The sequence below is a fragment of the Dama dama genome, chromosome 5 (genome assembly GCF_033118175.1).
Source record: "Dama dama isolate Ldn47 chromosome 5, ASM3311817v1, whole genome shotgun sequence".
Taxonomy (NCBI): Eukaryota; Metazoa; Chordata; class Mammalia; order Artiodactyla; family Cervidae; genus Dama; species Dama dama.
The window spans coordinates 114,876,635-114,900,647 of record NC_083685.1 but is presented as its reverse complement, the minus strand read 5'-3'; the positions used below and the strand labels follow the sequence as shown (position 1 = coordinate 114,900,647).

The 24,013-nt window shown below is 53.7% G+C and overlaps 1 protein-coding gene across 1 annotated transcript in view; it reads right to left on the bottom strand.

Annotated features, from left to right (window-relative positions):
* Positions 1 to 13,715, bottom strand: part of WNT3 (Wnt family member 3) — a 47,201-nt gene extending 33,486 nt beyond the window's left edge. Inside the window, exon 1 of the mRNA XM_061141236.1 lies at positions 13,636 to 13,715. Within this exon, the coding sequence (XP_060997219.1) occupies positions 13,636 to 13,715 (80 nt within the window). The remainder of the gene's footprint in view (positions 1 to 13,635) is intronic.
* Positions 13,716 to 24,013: the final 10,298 nt, after the last annotated feature.

Below are 24,013 nucleotides of genomic sequence, written 5' to 3'. Positions count from 1 at the left end.
ACCCACCCATCAGCATGGCTGCCCTGATGGGACAAACCCCAGGCTGAGGTCTGCCCAGCCCAGAAGTAGATTCATAGACAATGGAACCAGGCACTTCTGGATGCCTTAGGTATATTTCTGAGTACCAAGAGCACAGCTAAGGGTGACGTGTTGTGGGTATGACTCCTTGAACCCCAGATGCCTGGCCCTGCAGGGAGGGGTGTAGCCTTAAGACACAAGAGTGAAGCTCCCTAATCTGAAGGGCCTGGCAGGATCCCTTTGCCCTGGTCTAATACAGTGCTGTGGGTCACAGCACTTGCAAGAAGATATAGAGAAGCCAGAGAGAGATCAGGAGAACAAGATGGTTAAAGGTATGCAGGAGACTGGGTCATCTGGGAGGGAAGACTCACTGAGGAATGCACTGGCGTCCTTGGGTGCAAGCATCAAGGACCATGATGCTCATGACCCTAGAAAACTAAAGGAGAGAACCTAGTCTTGAACTAAGTCAGGAAAGACTGCAGTCAGACCTGAGGAGGAAGTTCCTGGCTGTCAAGATGTGGTGTTACCGACTGTAAAGCCTGGATTCAGGCAGTCTGTGTCATGCTTGAAGCTCTGGGCTTGGCCAGCTGTGGAGCCTTGGGTAATGGAGTGGCTGCCTCGGGGCCTCAGTTTCCTCATCTGTAGAATGGGGATAATAAGAGTATCTGAGGCTGTTGTAAGGATGCAGTCATGTGTGTGGCATGTTTCCTTAGCTGGCTGGTAAATCTTGCCTCCCCCATTGGCTTCCCAGCTCCTTGCATGGGCTCTGTGAGCCTCAGTTTTCTCACAGATAAAATGGGGATGAAGGGACCCACTGGTGGTCCAGTGGCTAAGACTCCACACTCCCAAAGCAGGGGGCCTGGGTTTGATCCCCGGTCAGGGAACTAAATATCACATACTGCAACTAAGAATTCATCTGCCACAACTAACAGTTTGTATGTTGCAACTAAGGATTCTGCATGCTGCGACGAAGATCAAAGAGCCCACGTGCAACTAAGACCCAGTGCAGCCAAGTAAATAACAAAATATTTAAAAATTTTTTCAAAGTGGAGGTGAAGATGCCAATCTAATGGGGCTTTTTAGCTTCAAGGACAGTGTCAAGGTTTCAGACTCCATCCTTACTGATAGCTGAGGAAGGCTCCAGAATTTCTCCTGCAGAAGCTTCAGTTAAGATGGAGGACCACCACGCCTGTGGTTACACATTCTCCTTCCTGAAGTCCAGGGGCTGAGGAGGGTGCATCTAGAGATGCAGAAGCAGAGAGGAGGTGAGAGGCTGAGAGAACACCTTGCTGGCAGGTGGGTGAGGTCAGCTTGGCATCTCTCGCCAGCCATTCTCTGTCCCTCCTTGAGGTTCCATCCTCCAGATGAGGGCCTGGCATTTCCCAGGTCAAGCCAGTGCCCCTATAGGCCTTTGCTATTGGGAAGGGCCTGGCTGGCAGCAAGAGATCTGGTGTCTGTCATGCGTGATGTTCATTCGGCCAGCCTCCCTCTTCCTTCCCACCTGTGCCCACAGCGACAGCGGTTCTCGTGATGGCTGGGGGTGGGGGTTGGAAGCAGGTCAGCTGGAGAGGCAGGGAAGATGCTACCAGGGCACCCTGTCACATGCAGAATGGCCGCAGGAGCACTGGCTGGCTTGAGGGAAAGGGAAGCTGGGAGAAACCAGGTGTGAAAGGAGCCAGGGAAAGAGGAAAGCATGATCGATGGCCAGAAACAAGAGCTCCCGAAGAGAAAAAGCATGTACCAACTTCAAGTTTAGAATGAAGCAGATCTTGCAGAAATGAATAGATGGTGACTTCCCCAAAGACAAGGCTTTTGTAGACTTGGGGGGAAATTCTGATGATAAAGAAACAGAAACTAATCAGAATTCTTGCAATCCAAAACTATTAATATCTGGTCGGGGCCATGATATAGAAAGATTTTTTAAAATTTATGTATGCCTTACCCCTTTCCAGAAGGATTTGTTCTTTTGTTTTTGTTTTTTGGCACGGAGACCAAGCACTGAACCCATGCCTACTGCAGGGGAAACATGGAGTCCTAACCACTGGGCTGCCAGGGAAGCCCCTCCAGCAGGATTTGAATTGCCTGACAGCAAATATTCATTCTAACTACAACAAATATTTATTGAGCATCTACTATGAACTTGCCCAGCCTAGAGAAGGCTGTGATGTGAGAGACAGAGCCTGCCCTCAAGGAGTTTGTAACACAGAACACATGGATTGAATAACAAAATGAAAAGAGAAAATCAGGATCAAAGTGAAGACGACAAACACAAGTCAATGCAGGTGCAAGGACTGAGTTCACGTTTGAGTTTTCTAACAGTCACAACTTAAAGGGAAACATCCTTTAACAACAAGGAGAAATCACACTAGTTCATCAGGGAGAAATCTAGGTGAATACTGATTTGTAAAAGTCAAGTAAAAAATCATCTGTATCAGAAACATGAACATAAGAATTGGTCTGGGTAAGAAAGAAGATTCTGATTGTTTTCTAGCATGTGTGATGGGATTGGATACAAAGGAACATAAGGGATTAAGAAGAATGAGAACTTTTACAGCTGAAAGTAATGTGAGAGGTGAGAGGTCATGACTCTACCTCCTTCCAGTTTCATAGGTGAGAAAACAGAGGCCCAGGAAGCAGTGACTTGCCCAAGGCCACCTCCTTCCACCCTACCAAAATGGTCACAGGGCCACTACTGCCAGCTTCGTATATGTAGAAAGCTTGCCAGTGACTTGCACAAGTGCCCAAATAAGAAACCTCCCAGGACTTCCCTGGTGGTTCAGTAGTTAAGAATCCACCAGCTAATGCAGGGAACATGGGTTCCATCCCTGGTCTGGGAATATCCCGTGTGCGTCAGGCAACTAAGCCTGTGCACCACAACATGAGAAGGCACCTCAATGAGAAGCCCGTGCACCACAATTAGAGAGCAGCCCCCACTCGCTACAACTAGAGAAAGCCCAGACTCAACAATGAAGACCCAGTGCAGCCAAAAATAAAATAAAAAAGAAAAGTCCCAGAGGTTCAGAAATAGTATTAACAAACCTAAGGCAGCAGCTTTCAAGTTGAAGGTCAAATGTAATCTTGACTGAAAGTCATCCTTTGAGGACCAAGCTAGAATACAAATAAGTAAATCCTTGCTCCATGTAGCAAACACAAAAGTCCACTTCTGTGTCTGAATGGCAGTGGAAGGGAAAAGCTCTGGCCCAAAAGGGCATGAGTTCAGAGCCCAGGCTTTAAGACCTGAGTCCTCATCTATAAAATGGACAGAGTTTCATTCTAACTCATGATATAGACACCGGCATATACACAGCATTACCAAACATACTGATGTGCTCTGTGATGGGGAAACAAGTCATGCCAAATGAGATTTTAAAACTAAGACTCAGACACGTAAGCATCATATGAGCTGTTGAGGAGAAATAGAACAGTAATAGGAAATATTTGCAAATGGAGTGGGGATGGAAAAAATTCCCTGGGGAACTGAGACCATGGAGACAAGGCTCACTTCAGCCCCTGGGATGGCAGCTGCTCAGATCGGGGGCTGCATCCTCTTGGGTGCCCTTTGAAACTTGGAGCTGTTAGCCACTTGGGGCCTAAGCTGAGCGATGGGACCCAGGTTCGGCTACCTTTCAAAGTCAGCAGAACAATGTGCCCAGAGCCGTGGGTCACACCCAGGGATGAGGTTTTAATTCATTCTGCTCCTTAGGTCTGCTCATGACACTGTCGTGAGTCACGTGCACAACCGGCACTCTTAGGAACCTGCTGCCCACGTGCCTTTACCGAGTGTATTACACACAGCGTGGAGTTATGTTTTTGTTTACTGACCCCCATCATATGTTCAGCACTGAGGGAGGCGAGCACAAGGTGACGAGAACTCATGTGTTAGACTTCTCTGGTGGTCTAGTGGCTGAGACCATGAGCTCCCAATGCAGGGGGCCTGGGTTCAATCCCTGGTCAGGGAACTAGATCCCACATGCCGGCTGCAACTAACAATCTCTCATGCCACAAGTAAGACCTAGCACATCCAAATAAATAAATATATAATAGCACGCGTGTAGTCTAGTGGAGAAGCAGAAGATGCCCATGGCCCATGAGAGAAGGCGCTGGGAATATAGGGCATGGCTGTCCTGGGGAGTCGATGGGAAGAGAAGGGAGGGATAACATACTCTCTGCTTGTTGGACAGGGGATCTGGAATCTCAGACTCAGAGAGACAGGATTTTGATCTGGGTCTCAACAGTGCTAGTGGTAAAGAACCCACCTGCCAATGTAGGAAACGCAGGTTCGATCCCTGGGCTGGGAATATCCCCTGGTGAAGGAAACGGCAACCCACTCCGGTATTCTTGCCTGGAGAATCTAATAGACAGTGGAGCCTGACGGGGTATAGTCCATGGGGGTTGCAGAGAGTCAGACATGACTGCATTGACTTAGCAAGCACACACTCAAAGGAAAAATGGAATTTGAGCAGCTGAGTGTGGGGAGAGGAGAGAGGAGATAGCAAAGTGTTTCCATGAACATGCACAGAGGAACTCCTGGGGGCTTACAAAAGGTACACCTGACGTGGTGGTGCCTTTGTGCCCACAAGAAGTGCAGAGACATGGGAGGTTTTAGAGCAGGGGAGAGACAGCCTCAGAAAGCCAGGTTAGGGGGACTTTCCTCGTGATCCAATGATTAAGAATCCATCTTCCTATGCAGAGGACACGGGTTTGATCCCTGGTAGGGGAACTAGGATTTCACGTGTTGCGTGGTGCAGCCAAAGAAAGAAAGAAAGACAGCCAGGTTAGGAAAATACGTAGTGATGAGCTGGACAATATGTGAGAGGCTGGCTCACTCCCACCGCCATAGTCCCTATTTGCATTCCTAATGGGCCCTGCGTGGAGATTGGCTTTCCTCGCTGGCCCAGCTGGCTCTGGCAGATAAGTGGGACTCTGTGCCCAGGGGCAGGGTGCTTGGTCCTGTTGCTCCCATCCCCCTCACCATCCACACACACACACATCCACACACACACACACGCTTGGTCCTGTTGCTCCCATCCCCCTCACCACACACACACACACACACACACACACACACACACACACACACGGTCCTTCCTGTTTTTCTGCACTAGTTCGGGTGAACCTGGGCATGCTCTGTGGCCACTTGACCTCCGAGGTCTGCTCCCTTCCCGCGGTGCTCCCTACTGAACCTTAAGACCACCGCAAGAAGGGGCTGAGAACCCCCCTGTCTGGGTTCCATTCCTTCCTCCTTTGCTGGAAATACCAAATCTCTAAACTCAAAGACTCAGAGACTCCTGGCGGGTCCAACATCAGCACTCTTTGACCAGGGACTGTATCGTATTCCTCTTCTCTGGTAGGACTAGCAATGATAGAGGGGTTTTCTGGAAAGAATTTGATGCTTCTCAAGGACTTTTGTTAAAATCTGTCTGAAGCTCTTAACAGCCCTGCAGGTGGGCAGGGCAAACAGCTTCCTTATCATTGCCCATTTTGCAGATGAGAAAACTGAGGCCTGGGGGAGGTTAGAGACTCACGCACAATCTCACAACTGTTTGAGTGTAAAGTTTTATGCTCAACACTCCCCACCCTGCCCTGAGGTCACCTCTCAATGACACCACCGGCCCAACCAGATACAGATAGTCCAAATAGCTAGCAGCCCAAGGCCAGCAGCATGTCCAGCTGGGGCCCAGGACAGTGGAGGGATTTGTGTAATGTCACACCGCAACCAGTGGCAGAACCAGGTCTCAGGTCCCCTAACTCCCTGCCCGGAAACCTCCCACCACCCCACACTGCCCCATCTTGTCTCCCAACATACTTCCCCTAGATGTATGGGTGTGCCTGACATTGCTGGAATTTACTCCACACACATAATGAGGCCATTTTGAGAAGGTCCGCCTCAGGGGGAACCAGAGAGCTGTCTAGTGTCCCCATCCTGACCCCTGCCAACTCCTCCCGGCTGTGTACGCCAAGCTGCAAACAGATAAACAGAGTCCATCAGCCTGAGCTTCCCTACCCCCTGCCCCCGACACACCTTGCTAGCCTCAAGAATGAGAGGCGGAGTTTGGGGTTTTGAAGCTGTGAAGAAGACTGCATGGGAATTAAGAAGCAGTGGAGAGACGTTGGACCAGTTGCCGCATGGGTCAGCACTCACAGAAAGAATCCAGACGTCACCACCGCCAGTAACCGACCGGACGAGAGGCTGCTTGTCTACAGCACCGAATGATTTTAACTTTAGCAGTTGAATTATTTGAGCAAACTCCGGGATATCGTGAAGGATAGCGAAGACTGGCGTGCTGTGGCCCATGGGGTCGCAAAGAGTCGGACATGACTGAGTGACTGAACAACAACGACAAGTTGAATTGTAGTGACTCCCGAAGATATCAGCTTAATGTGAGGATAGGAAAGCTTCTCTCCCTCCAAGGCAAGGCTGACCTGGCCTGGAGAACCTTCTGGATCTAAGGCAACCGCTGTGCCACATACCACAGGTTGCCTGATACCAAAGAAGTGGGTCCCGACCTCTGAGCACCGAGCCAGGTCCCCAGCTTCCCAGCCCACGGCCCACTGACAGTCAAGCAACAGAAAAGGAGTCCAGGTGAAGGAAGAACCCAGAAGCAGCCGTAGGATAGGCCCTTGGAGGGAAAGGATGGGGTTGCGCCCTCAAGAAAATTCTAGAAACCCAGGTGGGTTAGCTATATTCAGCTGCCCAGGAGCCGAGGGGAGACCAAGTGATCTTCCCGAGGCAGTAACACTTCCCAGACCCCTCTGCATCCCAGACTCCCCTGCAGGGGTCCCGGGAGATGGAACTCTTTCCTTTTCCTCCACCCCCTCTCTCCCAGGAACTCTTCCTGCTTCCTGTCCTAGTCTCCCACTGAAAACAGGGAATTCCCTCTCCAGCAACAGGAGACCCAGGGACTGGCCTGGAGTTGGGGCGGCTCCAGGGACAAGACCTGGAGCAGGAGGGGGTGGGAGGCGCTCCCCGGCTGCTGGCCCACTCCGCACCTCCACCCCCCAAAGAATGTAATTAAGCGGCAGGCCTCAGCCAGGAGCCAAGCTTTCTGCCTTCCGTCTATAAATCACCTTCTGAATCATCTCTCAGCTCCTGGAGGAGTAACTTCTCCTCAGGCTGCTCCAGGCGGCCCCAGTGCCGCTCCCCCCCACCCACCCTCACCACCCCGGGAACCTGCCCCCCCCCCCACCCCTCCCTGGTCCAGCCCAAGGTGGCTCCCTGCCGCAGCTGGAAGTGGCAGAGGCTCAGGAGTCCAGCGAACTGTGGGACGGGAGGAGGAGGGTCAGGGGCGAACACACTGCCCTCTCTGCTCCCTCTTTCCTGGGCAGGCAAACAGCAGAGCTTAGGTTAGCCTAGCCCGGCTTCCTCAGGCTCCTGGTCTCCAGTACCAAGTTAAAGGGGCAAGTTGGCTCTGAGGATAAGGAGAAAACAGGCTCAGATGGTAAAGAATCTGCCCGCAATGCAGGAGACCCGGGGTTCGATCCCTGGGTTGGGAAGATCCCCTGAAGAAGGGAATGGCAACCCACTCCAGTATTCTTGCCTGAAGAATTCCAGGGACAGAGGAGCCTGGTGGGCTGCAGTCCATGGGGTCGCAAAGAGTTGGAGACGAATGAGTGACTAAGACACACATACACAGACAGATAGGGTCAACCTGGGAGAACTTCTTGGGAGAGGCAAGTTTAGATCTAGAACTTCAAGGAACCAAAATAGCTTGCAGATAGGGGTAAAACTAACATGTATATAATACTTCCAGTATGCTAGGCATTATTCAGAGAGCTTTACCTGTATTCACTTATTGAATCTTCACAAAAACCCTGTGAGGTAGAAACAGTCACTGTTCTCATTTTACAGATGGGGAAACTGAGGCTCAGAGAGGTGAACTTGCTGTAGGTTACTCCCTACTACAGGAATGTGAATGCAGGCAGTCAGGCTCCAAGAGGAACGCGAGTATTCAGGGGAAATGAGGTTGGGAGATGTAAACAGGTGGACTTGGCGGCTTTGGGAGTTAGGTCAGATGGGGCTGCAGAATGAAAGGGCTGGGCTGCCTAAGGGAGGCTCTGTCTGCACGGGTGGCCCGGAGGGGTGGGGGAGGCAGGCTCCTGGGGGAGTGGCACTGGGGCCACCCGGAGCTCCCTGCTAAACAGATGCGAATCAGGTCCCTGTCATAGCCCTGCAGACTCCAAGAGGCAGAAGAGATCCCTCAGGCTGCCTAAGAAAAATGAAGCCTAGAGGGAGGCACAGAGAAGGAAAGGGACTCTTCCTAGGTCACACAGCCTGTCAGTGGTAAACTCCACCCTCAGACTCAGCCTGTGCACTCAAGCTCTGCCCACTTCCAGACACACAGTAATGTGAATAGGTAGGTGTAGCATCACGGTGGTACTAAACCTTTGAGGAAGGGGTTAGGCTCACCTGCTTCCCTAATTAGGAATAGGGAGTAGAGAATGTCCCTTCCCTCCCTGGTGGTTTTACAAGGGTTCTGTGGCTCATGGCAGGATGAGTGGAAGAGGCTAGAAGGCCAGATGCCCCTCAACCTCTGGGCTGACCACATTCTGAGACCAGAAAAGTCTTCCTTTTCCCTCATGCTCCCTGGAAGGGTCTGTTAGCTATATCCTCCTCTGAGAAGAGCTGCCTCTCCTGCCCCGACCCCAGGCTCCTTGTCTCCTGCCCAGACCCAGGAGAGATCTATTCAGAGTCTAGAGAGAACCTCCAGGTCAGAGCTCCCTTCCCCTACCTCGCATCCATAACATCTCCATCCTACCTCTGCCTGAGCACCACCCATGTTTATTAGCATTAAGTTCTGCAGTGGGCAGGATGGGAGATGCTTGCTTGGATGAGCCTGTTCTTTAGGGATTTCTACCTACAGCCCTCGCTGTCCACCTCAGTTTCTGAACCAGCGATTGAGCAAGCACCCTGAAGCCAGACAGTGTGAGTGGTGGCAGATTCTAGCTGGGTTTGCCACTGGGAAAGCTGCAGGGAGGGAGGGAGGGAGCATGCCCGCTAGAGAACTTGGCACCTCAGTCCACCTCCTGCCTCTTTTGACCTCCATCCAAAGTTCTTCCCACCAGGCAAGTGTTCCAGATCCTTCCAAGATGAGAGGCCCTCAGATTACCTGGGGTGAGGGTGATGCTCAGGGCCCACATGCACCTATCACTCACCTCTTGGCCCCACAGATGTTGACAAAATACTCTGAAATTCTGGGAGAACTTTCCCTGGCTGCTACCCCCTCCCCCGTGCCTTCCCCCCATGTGTTAAAAAAGGTTCTTCGGAGAACGTAACTCAGCTTCATTCTCCTGTCTGTGCAGTACGGTGCTCAGTCATGGCCGACCCTTTGCAACCCCATGGACTGAAGCCCACCAGTCTCCTCTGTCCATGGAATTTTCCAGGTGAGAATCCTGTGGTGGGTTGCCATTTCCTACTTCAGCATTATAATAATATTTGACCTGGGTTTTGCTCTTGTTGCTGTTTCGATGGTTGTTGGCCTTTTTTCTGTGTTTTTTTCAAGCAAAATGTGGTCCCATCAGAAGACAAACAGATCAACAACCACTTTTGCTCCCCTTGGACAGCAGGCCCCGCCCATAGTGGGGGTGGGGTGGGCAGGAGGGTGGTGAACTCACTTCCAAGAGACGGGATTAATTTCCCACCACCTCCCCCCAGGGTAAGGCCTGCCCTGGAAGGGAGACCACCCGGTTAAAGCCTGGCCATCCGATCTGGTATCTGCCCATCTGTCTGTCTGTGTGTCTGTCTGTGGGATCAACAGCCTCCAGCCAGCTCAGCTCCTCGCCAGCCCCAGCCCCAGCCCCAGCCAGCTGTAATTCCTGCCTGTTACAAGTGTTAACACCTGGCCTGGGGCCTTCCTCCCCCGCAGTCTCCAGGTGCCTCTCTGAGCCCAGCCCACTGACCCCCACAGGGTTTGACTGAACATGTTCACAAGCCTCTGAAAGGCGGGTGGAGGTGGGAGTGGGTGGGGGAGGCAGCAGGACATCTGACAGATGGGGAAACTGAGGTAGGGCTTAGGGCAAATGCTCAAAGGGGGAAATGGCTCCTAGGATGGTGGAGAGAGCTCAGCTGCTCTTATTTCCCAGATCTCTGCCCTCGACTTCTGCTGAGCAATTTTGCCCAAGCTGGCAAGCAGAGGTAGGCTAGTGATTCCTGCGGGAGGAAATAGAGGCCCAGAGGGTTGTGTCCCACAGAGGTGGCTTCTAACCCCCAGCACAGGCCTCTTCCATCAGGGTCTCTGCCTCTGGAATGCAGCAGGCACTAGGCTGGGCTCTAATAAGACTGTTCATTTTATGCCCCCCCCCCCACCCCCCGAGAAGGAGAAGAAAGACAAGTTCCTCCACCAGGCGCTAACTGGGACTGACAAGAAGAATTATAGAAATCAGTGCTGCTGCTACTGCTTCCTGTCCCAACTCTTCCACTACCTGGCTGCAAGGCCCTGGAACATCTCTTCCTTCCATGTCGCTCGGCCTTCTGGTCTACCTTCTGGAGGCTTGGGCCTGAGCAGTGTGGAACACTGCAGGTGGGGTGCTCTCCTTGATGGGTGGCACAGACAGAAATCCCAGCTGAACAGTTTCCCTTTAAAGTCCCTCCTAGGGAATGTGTGAGCTGGGTGGGCCGAAGAGGGCAGGCTGTGATGGGCTAGAGAACTGGAATCTGGCTGCCCTGGGGGCAGAGTAGAAACAGGAATCTGAGGCCTGTCTACTCTACTGTCCCTGTCCCAGCCTCGGCCCCCTGCTCTGGCCCTGAGAACATGACACCCTCTGCCCTAGCTCCAAGACCAAAGACAAACAGCATTAGAAGGGAGGGCTGGTGACATAGTCCTCGGGCAGACAGGATGAGCTTGTGCCAAGCAAGGCTCTGCACCTCCCCTTGCCCATGCTGTCCAACCCCAGATCCCAAGTCCCTGAGCCCCTTTCAGCTTCTTCTTTAAACCCTTGTCTCCTGCTGGACTATCCCTGCAGGACCATGGATGCCCACCAAGCCCCCAAGCTGAGAATGTCATTCATACTTATGGATCATATGACTGCAAACATATCCACAGCCACTTACAGGTCATACGCCTGCAAACCTATCCATAGCCACGGGCCCAACCACGGTCACTGCCACCTGAGGACAGGGTCACAGGCAGACCCCGACACAGCCCTCACACTCATACTCACAATCAGGTCATGGCCATGAGCACAGATATCCATGCACAAAGACATCTGTGGAGCTTTCCCCTTATACGGTCATGAAGGCATGTGCACACATGCGCACACACATGCACACACACACAACACTCACATGCCCAGTCATGAATACAGTCATGCAGTGTCATCAGCAGACACAGGTGCTGACCTCTACACGGGCACAGATACTTCTAGACGTTCTCTGTCGCACACACACACATCACAGAATCAGCCGCTTGCCAACACTTGTATGCAGAGACATAGTACACCCTGGACTATGGATTCCCCCAGGCACCTTTCACACAAGTTCACATCCACAGTCTCCCATTTGCAGGCATGGATGCTCCTTCACATGGAGGGACGCTAGTGTACAGATGATACTCCTTAGGGTCATAGACCTAAACACACATACTCACACACACACACACACACACACACCTCTCTGCCCAGACAAAGCAACATCTCTGTCCCCCTCCCCAACCCCAATAAGCCATGTGTCCAGCAATTATGTTAGGGCCAATGTCCTGGCTTTCCAGGTTTTTCCAGCATCTTCCTATTGGGTGGTCCCTATCTGAATGATCCCCAATACACCACTACACAGCAGACCCCCACCCCTCCCTACCAGCACTGCCCCCAAAAAGTGCTCTTGTCCAGCTCATAGGAGAGGGGAACCCGGTTCCTGCAGCCTGTCGGTCTCCAAGCCTTCTCTTCCCACCCTCCCCACCCACCCCGAGGTCCCTGGGAAAGCAGAGAATAGCATCCCCTTGGCCAGAGGATGGGAAAAGGGTCGGGAAGGGCCAGTGAGGCAGGACTGGTTTCTGCAGCAGCCTTCCCCCCAACCAGCAAAGCCCCCAACCTGGAATTCCTGGCTGCCCCTGCCACCCTGGGGACTTCTTTAGGTTCAGGAGGCCTCGGGCCAGCCCACCAAGATGGGAAGGAATGGCTGGGCAGAAGAAAGACTTCCCCTTGGGTGTCTGTCCTGGGAGCAACTCTCAGCACCCTCTCTATGAAGCCCCTTGGCCATGCCCTGCTCCTACTCCCATCCTGCCCTCCCAAACACTCAGACACAAATGCTGCCACCCCCAAACAGCTGGAGACAGGCTCGGGGTATGACCCCCAAACCTCCTGGCTCTGCTCCTCCTTATCCCGGGCTGGGCAGGGGGTGGTTAAGAAGGGAAAAGGGGACAAGCAGTTGGCACGCCTCTCTGACTTTCATCCTGGGGCCACAGACCCTCTGCTTACTCACAGATCCCAAATTCTTCCTCCTCACCTTCCACCCCACCCCCCCCACCCCCGGCCGAGGCTCTCCTACATCCAGGAGGGGAAGATTCTTTAATTAAAGTTTTCCGGAATGCAGGGGGCTGGAGACTGAGGAGAGGCGGGGTGTAATTTAGAGAGCTGGTTTCAGTGTCTTTCCCCTCTGGCCTCTGGGACCTGCCGGGTAGCGATGAGGCCGCTTGGAAAACAAGGGGACTCCCTGCAACTGGGGCTCCCAAAGGGCTGTTTATTCCATGGCCAGTTCCCCCATACAGGCACAACCCCCAGGCCAAAACACCGCGCCTGGTTTCCCAGCCTTATTTACTAAAAATGTCTTTTGTATCCGCATTTCTCAGGGACTGAATCCTCCTCTCCCTCTCTCCCTTTCTCTTCGGTCCTTGGTTTTTCCAAAAGGAACGAATTTGACATGGAGAATTGCATTTTTGGTCAAAGAACAAACCCATCCCCTTCCCAAACAACTACATTTTCAAGGAGCCCCGCTTTTGCCAGGATGGACAAGCAAGAAATGAATTAAATCAGAATTCAATGGCATCTCGGATCAGCACATACCATATTCACTTCTGAGGCTCAAGATTAATCTAGAGCAGAGTGGGGAGAATCTGATGAAATCTACCCCCCACCATTACCCTGCCCCGGGGATCCCTGAAGCCATTTGGGTCTAAAATATGAAGGCACAGGGGGGGTTATTGTGGGGAAATCTCTTGATGGAGGCGCCTGAGGAGATGGGGGTGGCAACGAAGGAACAGGATGATTTTGCCCATGAAGACCCCAAAATGGAGAAAAGGAGTGGCTGCTCCCCAGGGACCTCGCTGGATTTCCAGAAACCCAACTGCAAGCAAATGGAGGGTCTTCAGGGGGCCCCCAGATTGGGACGGGTTGAGGGTTAGGATCTAAGAATAAGAGACCTTCTGAGATGGGGAAAGTCCTCAAGCCTCTGCAGCGACTAGCAAGGAAAATGGTGCTTATCAGAGAAGCCAGGAGTTGGATTCTAAAGGCGACACCAGCAGAAAATCCAGGGGGGTGGGGGGGCGGTGGGCGAGTGGTGAGCTGGAGGGAGGTAAGAAGAAAGGAGCCCCAGCCCTGCCGCAGCCCACCCCCGGTTGGCGCCCCCCCCCACCTCCCTGGGGCTCCGCGGAGAAATCGGGCCGCGGGCAGATAAGAGGCGAGTCTTACCACCAAATTGGGTAGCCGGCGAGGACCCTGGTGCCACAGAGCAGGAGGCCGAGGAGCAGCCGGAGCAGGTGGGGCTCCATTAGAAGCGGCGCCGAGGAGGAAGTTTGCCCGCGACCATGAAGAGGGGGAGCGACGCCCCCAATAGTTGGAACAAAGTCCACTTGAGATTGGAAATGACTTTCGGGCTTGTCAGAAGCGCACCTCCACCCGCAGCTGCCCCCCTCCCGAGCCCAGCGCGGAGCAGCCGGGTTTGAGGATGTCAGCGAGCAGCCAATCAGAGCCCGCGGCCTAAGGTAAGAGATGAGTCTGTAGTTCAGCCTGTCAATCACGCGCCCCTCCCGCCCGGCCCACGAGTCTGGCTCGGGGAAGGGCATCGCCCAGCAAACTTGGGCAAAGCCCGCGCCCCGGACCCAGTGGGAACTTGAGGGGGGACACGGCACCTCGGACCCTCCGCTGGCCCGGAACCGCCGCGGCCCCCCGGCAGCCAGGTTTAGGGAGCCGGGGCTGTGACTGGGGTGTTCACGTGGTCCCGGGTTGGCGTGGGTATTGACGGGTGGCTCCTTTTCTCTCCGGAGACCGTGACCTCTTGGGACTTGGGCCCGTGAGGAATCGAGAGTAGAAAGCACAAGGATGTTTCCAGAAGCTTCGCTCGGGCAGGACAGGATCCGAGGGTCTCAGAGGGGGTTGGGAAATGCTACCCCTCCCAGCCTCCCGAGCCCGCGAGCGGGCCGGGCCCCTCGACCCGGCCGCGGGAGGTGGCTTCCACGGTCTTCGAGAGGCGAGCGGAAAGGTCCGCGGAGGCTCGCAGGTCTGGCTGCGGGCGGCGCCGGGGGACCGAGCCGAGTGTCATTTGAGTCTTTTGTCAGGGATCAGATCGGTATCGGGACCTCCTGCTGCCTTTGCATTTCCTGCAACTGACACCAGCGTCCAGTTGCATTTCCTGCGCGCGGAGCCGTGTCACTTTCTCCTCCTTGAGGGGTTCAGGCCTGGCCTCAAGCTCAGGTCAGAAGGACACCCACAGTCCCATTTGAATCTTCTGGATGAACCGTTTACCACGCGTGAAACGCAGTAGCCCCCCAGGGAAGCCGCTGGGGTCCTCAGGGGACCTTGCTGCCAGGAGATCCCCTGCCCTGCCCACCTCTCCTGCCTGAGGCTCTCAGCTCCAACCTGGGGCTTGGTGATAATGCCCCCTTGCCCTGTGTGCACACCAAAGGTATCTAAATACCCCACCCCTGGCCATAAGAAAAAAGTCTTTCCAAGGCCTCCCTGGGTTCTTTCTCTCCTCTCCTTCCCCAGAGTCAAGCAATTAGGTCTGCCCTGAGCAGTGCTGAGATTGAAGCCAGATTTGGGGGCCCTTGACCCCTATCACCTGGGTGCCTGCTCCCAGGCCACTCAAGGCCCCCACAGGCACTCTGGGTGGGGGCAGGAGCGGGGCTGGAGCATCCCTGGGCCTGGGGCAAAGACAGTGAGGCCAATAAGAGGGGTTGAGGACAGTGACTACCGGAACTGCATCAGGAGGCCGACCCCCAGCGCTGGGAGGCCGGGAATGGCAGAGTCTCCACTGGGTGGGGGCTTGGCTGGTGGAAGTCCGTGCCAGGGGGCCAGACATTCCTGGCCTTTGATCTGGGCCACCCATGCCTATAGCTTGAACCCACTGCCCCTGCCCATCCTGAGAGCCCTCAGCGCACAAGGCTGTGATGGGCGCGGGGAGCTTGGAAAACTGGCCCGGGGGCATCAAGGGTCGGGAGAGCCGCCTGGGCTTGTCACGGCTTCTGGCGCGTTCCTAGCCCGGTGCTCGACTGGAGGGCGGGGGGTGAGGGGGGGCGGTGTGCTGGTTGGAGATGAAAGAGAGGAGGGGAGGAAAGGGGAGAATAGGGAAAGGCAGAGTAGTGAAAATAGACAGCGCATCAGTGAGGGCCTGAGAGAGAAAGAGCGGGAGAGAGGAGAGCGAGGGGAGACTAGCAGAGGGAGCCTGCAGAGAAAGAAGGGGAAGAAACGGGAGGGAGAGGCAGAGATGGGGAAGGATGAGAAAGGCAAAGAGAAAGCCCCAACCTGCTCAGGACAGTGGATGGGGGGTGGAGACTGCGGATGGGGACCTTAAGAGATGGCTCCATGGCAGGCTGATTCCTGATTCACCTGGAAAGTGGGTTGCGGGGGATCTGCCATTTTCCCTGACCTTGGAACCTCAGGGCCCTGACTCTAGGGGGCAGAGAGCCCTCCGCACACACCCTTCCTGGCCTGCTAAGTTCTACCCGGAGCTCTGCCTTCCCCAACAGGGAGCTCTCCGATGGTTTTTCTGCCTGCTCAAATTCCAATCCTGCCTGATAGTTTGGGAGGCTCCGGAACCCCACAATCATCTTTATTAGAGCTGAAGAGGACTGCCTTTCCCTGGCCAACAAGACACCACTGTGGATGCAGTGTGGCCAGGATGGGGTGTGGGGGGGGGGGTATGAGGGGGAAGAAGGATTAGGTGGCTTCTTTGGGGTCATGTCTGGGTCCCAAGATTCCATAGGTGCCAGCCTGGGAGGTGGGGGCAGGAGATCCCGAAGGCTGTGGGAGGGGTGGGGTGGGGGTTGACTTGCCCAGCCAGTGACCCCAGGTTGAGCAGGCAAGCCTGGCCATTCCCTGAAGGGATACATGCATCCTGATGCCTCCTCCAGGCAGCCCGGGAGCACCGGGAGACCCGGGGCAGGAGCCTGGGGAAGAGAATGAAAGCTGAGACAGGGTCACAAGTGGGCGGTAGGGTGGAATCCCGGACTTGGGCTGGCCTCACAGCCCGAGGAAGGAAGGGTGGAGAGCCCCGGAGAGGCGGTGTGGGAACCTGCCGGTGGCGCAGCACGGGCGCCCTGGAGGATGGAAGCTGTGTGGGGATTTCCCCCCACTTGAAAGCTCCCCAGAAGAGGGGATTCCTGAGCCCTTTCCCTCCCCTGCCAGGTGTCCTTCCTTCAACACAGGCTTAATTTCCTTCCTCCTGCCGGCCCGACGCTGCCGGTGGGGACGCAAGAATGGTCCCTGCCCGGGAGGGGGAGGGCACCCCCGAGCCACGTGTAACAAACGGAAACTCGCTGTCTCTTGGGTACCCGAACCGCACTCGATAGGGAAAGGGTTAAATTCACTCCAAGGCCAGCCGGGGCGGGGCGGGGTGGGCGTGGGGGGGGGCGGTGGAGGCGTCCGTGTTGGACCCCCGAGGCCTCCGCCTGCGTGGTAAGGTGGCCTCTTGAAAGCGGCCTAGGGACTGAGGGCTAGCACGTGGGAAGCACTCTGGGTTGTGTGAGGACGTCGGGAGTGACTGCCCGTCCCCGTCCCACCGCCACCGCTCTAGCTGCCCAGAGGTTCACTTCGACGTGCGCTCCCCGGGGGCATGCCGTCGGCCGGTGTGTATCCAGCGCTGCTCGACCCGGCTCCCTGCGGAGCCACCGCCGAGACAAAGGACAGGGCGGCCCGTCCCCCGCGCGCCCGCCTGCCCGCCCGCCTGCTGGGGGCTACCCGTCTATCTCGGGGAGGGAGAAGGACATCGTCGATTCAGCCTTCTGCGCTTCACTTGTGCTGGGAACATGCTCGAAGGCCGCTGGGGCCCAGGAGCCGGGAGCCCGGGCCAGCCTGGGGAGGATGAAGGGAGAGAGCGCAAAGCCGCTGCGGGGAGGGGCGGGGCGGGGGGTCGGGGGAGATGTAGCAAGTGCCGATGGCCTGCAACCTCGCGACTCTTGCAGGGAACCGCATGAAGAGAGCGCGTGGGGCCTCTGTCCCAGAGGGAGCTCAGGGATGGCGAGGGGCTTTGAACTTTACCACCAAGAGCTACAGGAGTCTCTCTAAAGAACAGTTTCCAGCGAGGTTCTCCTTGGAGGCCTCTGGAAAGCTTAGACAACCAGAGAGGGCAACCTGGTGGCAGGTGGTTCCTAGCGTGGATGATGGGTGCAGGACTTAATCAAACAAGATTTCTTTCGACTGCCCAGTAAGAGATACCATCTTGGAAATGCCAGAAGCCTGCACTGGGTAAGCACATAAATGAGTAACAAACGCCTACAGAAGCCAGCCTCTCTGTCGCCCAGCCCCGGCGCGCCCCCTGGCGGCGGTGCTGATAATAAGGCAGGAAGGCTGTGGCCGAGGAAGGTGGCCCCGCCCCGCCCCGCCCCGCCCCGCCCCGCCCCGCCCCGCGCGCGCACCCGCGGGCTGGAAGCCGAAGTCTTTGTTGGTGAGCAGCCCGGATCTTTGGGGATCCCGGTTAAGTAGGCATCCTCGTGAGTGAATGCCTTTAATCTACTTCGCAATCCCCGAGCTTAGCTAGGGATCAGGTGTGCGTGGCTTTAGGCTCCCCTCTCCTCCCCACCCAGGTGGCTCCCTTGGGAGAGCGGGCCGCGCCCCAAGATGCAGGACGCGGACTGGCCGGTGTGATGCCCCGGGCTTCCACTCCTGGGCACCAACAGGCGGTGGCCGTGTGGCTGCCTCAACCTTATGTCGAGGTGTGGGAGGCCGCAGACAGCCGGGTGATGTCACCGAGTCCTTCCTGGCCTGGGCCACCCACTGGCACCCCTAGATCACAGGTGCCACCTGTGGGACCATACGAGGTTTTCCCCGCTCTCTGCCCCTCTTTCCCTCCCTCACTTTCCCTTTTCTTCCAGCCCTTCAGTCTTTTTCCATCCTTCTTGATTCTGCCTTTGCCTTGGAGCCCTGAGCTCCCACCCGGACATGACTGGCCTGCCCGAGCGAGGCCCCAGGCTTGAGCCCCAGGTCAGTTCCTGCCCAGGGAAGTGCTCCTTCTCTGGGCAAGTAGAGTCAGACCTCTGGCTGGCTGGCTGTGGCTGGCGTGGTTTCTCGAGGTCAGGACTGCTGCTCCCAGTTTTCCTCCTACTCCCCGACGGGTGGGACATAACCAGGAAGGGGAGGCCCGGATGCAACCCAAAAGCCATCTCTGCTTTCTCCTGTCTCCAACCTCAGCCAAACTGAGGCCCGCTTTCACCTGGGCTCCAGGGCAGGAAAGCGTTTCTGTTTTTCCCATCTCCCACAAACGTGTATTTCGTGCCTGCTGTGGACAAAGCCTGGGGCTGAGCTCTGGGGCTCAGGGGGGTCCCCTCAAGGGGACCCCAGGAGCACAGTAGGTGCTCTGTGTGCACTGGGTCAGGGGGTGACTCCATTCATTCAACACATTTTCATAGAGCATAGATATTCATTGGAAGGACTGATGCTGAAGCTGAAGCTACAATACTTTGGCCACCTGATGGGAAGAACTGACTCATTGGGAAAGACCCTGATGCTGAGAAAGATTGAGGGCAGGAGGAGAAGGGGACAACAGAGGATGAGATGGTTGGATGGCATCACCGACTCAATGGACATGAGTTTGAGCAAACTCAGGGAGGTAATGAAGGACAGGGAAGCCTAGCATGCTGCAGTCCATGGAGTTGCAGAGTCAGACTTGACTTAGCAACTAAACGATGAAGGATGAACATTAATGAACAAAAACTGTCCTGGTGTTGACCTTGCCATCTGTGGGGGAGACAGTCATCTGAGAGATGATCAGATAAGTGTTTCCTTTACACCAGGATAGGAGCTGTGACGGTTCTTTTCATCCCGGAGATCTTGAGGGGGAAGACTTTTGTGGGGGCATGTTAAGGAGATAGGATAGAACAAGCCAGAGATTATTCTTGGAGGTGATATAGAAATCACTGATCAAATCCTGGTTTGTACTCTCCTGAGTTCTGCCAGCTAATTATGCTGCCCACAAACCAGTGCAGCCAGCAGCAGTCATTGCTGGAAACTCACATGGGCCCAAGCATTGGCTCTGGGTCCAGGGAGCCTGGACACATGGATGTGCGCCCAGTGAGCTAGCAACGGGGTAAGAGTTGCCTCACGAGGCATCCACGAGCAGGTGGCTGTGGCTGGCACAGGTGCAGGTGAGCCCTTGTGCAGACCAGAGGCACCTGTCTGGCCTTGTCCCACATCTGGCATAGCCCATCTCCTCTGCCCATTTGCCTTGGGTTCCGGGTGAGGCCTGAATGGGGTTTCATATGCCTGCGTGGAGAGACCCTCTGTCTGAGTGGTTGTCTTAGAGCCCAGATCGCATGCCAGCACCCCAACCCCAGTGAATCCCAGTGCTGCCTCTCCCTGTGTGATACTGGACACATTACCTACCGTCTCTGAGCCTGTTTCCTTATCTGCAAAATGGGTGTAATAACACCTGCTTCAAAAAGCTGTTGCTTGTTCACTGGAGTGATTTCTACAGTGTCAGAAATGGCACCTGGAACATGGTGCACCTGTTAAGTGCCCCTTCCATTCCTTTATGATAGTTAGCTGATCTGTCTGGATGGCAGAGTCTTCTGTTTAGGTTGTGGCGTAGCTCACACTGGTGGTGGCCTCTTTCTTCGCCAGTTTGTTCCAGCTCCCCCACCTGACTCAGAGAAATTCTAATTGGTCTAAGCCAGTCGTGGAAACCCATTCCCCTTGCTTGGGTTTCATTTAAGGATAGGTATGGGATCCAGTTTAGGCTAGTGAGACAGAAGGGAGTTCTGCTGGAGGGTACAAAACTTTTCTGCCAAAAGCTTTTTTGAAGCTCTTAAAGTGATACTATCCCCATCACTTCATGGCAGATAGATGGGGAAACAATGGAAACAGTGACAGACTTTATTTTTGGGGGATCCAAAATCACTGCAGATGGTGACTGCAGCCATGAAATTAAAAGATGCTCCTTGGAAGAAAAGCTGTGACCAACCCAGACAACATATTAAAAACCAGAGACATTACTTTGCCAACAAAGGTCCATCTAGTCAAAGCTATGGGTTTTCTGGTAGTCATGTATGGATGTGAGAGTTGGACTATAAAGAAAGAATTGATGCTTTTGAACTGTGGTGTTGGAGAAGACTCTTGAGAGTCCCTCGGACTACAAGGAGATTCAGCCAGTCCATCCTAAAGGAAATCAGTCCTGAATATTCATTGGTAGGACTGATGCTGAAGCTGAAGCTCCAATACTTTGGCCACCTGATGTGAAGAACTTGGAACCATTTGAAAAGACCCTGATGCTGGGAAGATTGAAGGTGGGAGGAGAAGGAGACGACAGAGGATGAGATGGTTGGATGGCATCACTGACTCAATGAACATGAGTTTGAGTAAGCTCCTGGAGTTGGTGACAGACAGGGAAGCCTGGCGTGCTGCAGTCCATGGGGTCACAAAGAGTCGGACATGACTGAGTGACTGAACTGAACTGAACTGAAAATGATACTATACACATTGCTTTTTCCTGCTTTTGGACATTATTATATCTGAATGTGATGCCTGGAGCAGCAGCAGCCATTCTGTGCCATGAGGGAAGCTGCCTGAGGATGAGGCTGACTAATAGAGGAAGAATAGAACTAAAATAGAGAAAGAAATTGGGTCTCTGATACCACTGCTAAGATATTAGCTGACCACAGGGGAGTCCTGCCTCAGAAATTCTTGTTATATGAAATGATACAGTTTCCTTGTCGTTTAGGCTATTTTAGTCTGTTACTTTCAGCCAAAGCCCTCCTAACTGAATTCTGTATTCTCCTGCCTGGGATAGGGCAGTTAGATAAAGTGTTACTGATTGATTTACAAATTGAGTTGCTTTAAAGTTTGGTCACTTTTCTTTTCCTTGGTTTTGGGGGCTTTAGTTTGAGAATGAGGTTACAATTGGAGCCTGGAGCTGGGAGACTCACTCTGACACAGTTTGGGGGAAGAAGGAAATAACAAAAGGGAGGTGTAGGGTTGAGGTGGAGCTTAAAGTTAATCCAGAATAGAGTTCCATTTGGTGTTGCTTTTTCCTTAAACAACTACAGCTTGACTACTAATGAGTATAGAGTATCTTCTAGAGATGATGAAATGTTTTGGAGTTAGATAATGGTGTTGCCTACACAACTTACTGAATGCAGCAAAAGTCAGTGGTACACTATAAAATGGTGAATTTCATGGTATGTGAATTATATCTTCATGGTTTTAGAAACAGAAAAACAAGCTGTGGCAATTCACCTGCCTTTCTTCCACACTCTCTCCTCCACCTGTGATCTTAGCCCTGCAGTCACTGGCCTCCTCAGGCTCCCCACTCTTAACACATCCATGCACCACTTTCTGAGGCTGTTGCTCAGAGGGGCTGGAGGAAGGCTCGTCTAGGGACAGAGGGTGTGTTCCGCTTTCCATCCACCGTTTTCAGGCCTCTGTGCATCCACCTCACCCTTTTATCTGAGGAGCCAGCATCTCCTGTCCCTACTGGCCAGATTGCCTCAGGTTGGGGGAAGGGTGTCAGAATGATACTGTGGGGGCACACGGGCTCTGTGATCCGACAGGGCAATTTCCAACCTTGGCTCCACTGCTTAGCTGTGACTTCAGGCAATTTATTTGGACTTCCATGTGATTGTTTCTTTATCTAGCAAATGGGTACATGTACTAATGCCACAGCTCACAGGGCAAATGGCATAACTTACCCCCAAGACCTGGGACATATAGTGAAAATGTTAGTCACTCAGTCGTGTCCAACTCTTTGCAACCCCATGGACTATAGCCTACCAGGCATGGAATTCTCTGTGCACGGAATTCCCCAGGCAAGAATACTGGAATGGGTAGCCATTCCCTTCTCCAGGGGATCTTCCCAACCCAGGGATCAAATCCGGGTCTTCTACATTGCAGGTGGATTCTTTACTGTCTGAGACACCAGGGAAGCCCAGTAGTTGACAATAAATGCTGGTTCCCCAAGACATGTTATTAACTTGTGACTAAACAAATGGCAAAACCTTGACCAGACTGTCTCATGATTGAAGATCAGTGGTGACCATGACAATGTTCCCAGCTTTTCTGCTTTGTCTGGCCCAAAAGTTTACCTTCCCCTCCTTCTCCTCACCTACCCTGACCTTGACCCTCCCAGGTCCCCTCTGCCTTTTGTTGTACACATTTAAGAGGATAGTGTTAAGAGGAGAAATCATTTTCTGAAACCCACATCAGAGAATGTGGCATAGCCAAAGTATTTTTCTTTAACTTTCTTTTATCTTTTTTTTTTCTTTCCTGCGCCAGAATTTAAGAAAGTCTGATGTATAGTTTGGCTAAAAGTTATAGTTTCAAGAGCCTTTCTGTGACTAATGGTAATACTTCTCAGAGGCTGGAGAGGACCATGGATGCCCCACAATATGAAGTGTGGTGTTAAATCACGTGGAGTCACATGTGAGAAAGCTCATTTATTCATATGTTCTATCCTGTTTTCCTTCACTCTTCCTGAGTATTGTCGAAAGTCTGGTTGATGCTAATACAACACTTCCTAAGATTCCTTTGTGATAAAGAGAGAAGGTCACACCCATCCAGGCTTTGGAGGGGCATAGTATCTGGTTAGAAAGATGTTGTTGAAAATGATAGTAATCTACAGTTTCCACTGTAATCGGACTTCTCTGGTGGCACAGTGGACGGGACTCCACTTGCCAATGCAGGGACATGGGTTCAATTCCTGCTTGGAGAAAATTCCACATGCCGTGCCGCAGAACAGCTACCTGGGTGCCACAACTACCAGAGCACCTAGAGCCCATGCTCTGCAACAAGAAGAGCCACTGAAATGAGAAGCCAATTCGCTGCAACTATGACTGCTGCTCGCTGCAACTAGAGAAAGCCCATGCACAGCAATGAAGACCCAGCGTGGCCAAAAATAAATAAAGTTTCCTTTGTAATTGAAGTTGTTAAAAGGAAAGCAAATCAATGTAAAGAAAAGTGTTAAGAAAATAGCAGAACACCTATGGCATGAAGGTGACATGAAAGCCTGAGGTCTGGAAAACACTGGATCGTGCGGATAACAGAGCTGAGTCCTTGCAGTCAGGGCGCCCTCACGTTCCACTGTGTGGCCAGGGCAACTTAGTAATGGGCACCTGCTGGTTGGTCAGGGCCCCAGGGTGACCTAGCTCCAGAAGCTGGCAGCATGGAAGGGCACTGGGGTTGTAACAGGCAGTCACCCTGGCCATGAGCTGAGAATCACCCCAGCATCATTTCTGCCTTAAGGCACCAGACAGGAGCCTTGAGGCCAGTCATCCAGCCTTAGGACTATGTTGGATGGCAAGGTGGCCTAGCATGAGGCCTCGGTGACCCAGATACTCCTACTGGGGGTGGGGTGGTGGTTGCTGCTGTTGTTTACTCACTAAATTGTGTCTGACCCTGTGACCCCATGGACTGTAGCTCGCTAGGCTCCTCTGTCCATGGGATTTCCCAGGCAAGAGTGCTGGAGTGAGTTGCCATTTCCTTCTCCAAGGGAGGGAACCCATGTCTCCTGCGTTGGCAGGATTCTCTACCGCTGAGCCACCAGGGAAGCCCCCGGGGAAGGGATGAAGGAGGAAGCTGAATGGTGTCCCAGTTGCCCAGAGGGGCTGGGTTTCCGGTCTAGGCCTGACACAGGAGAGGCAGAGGC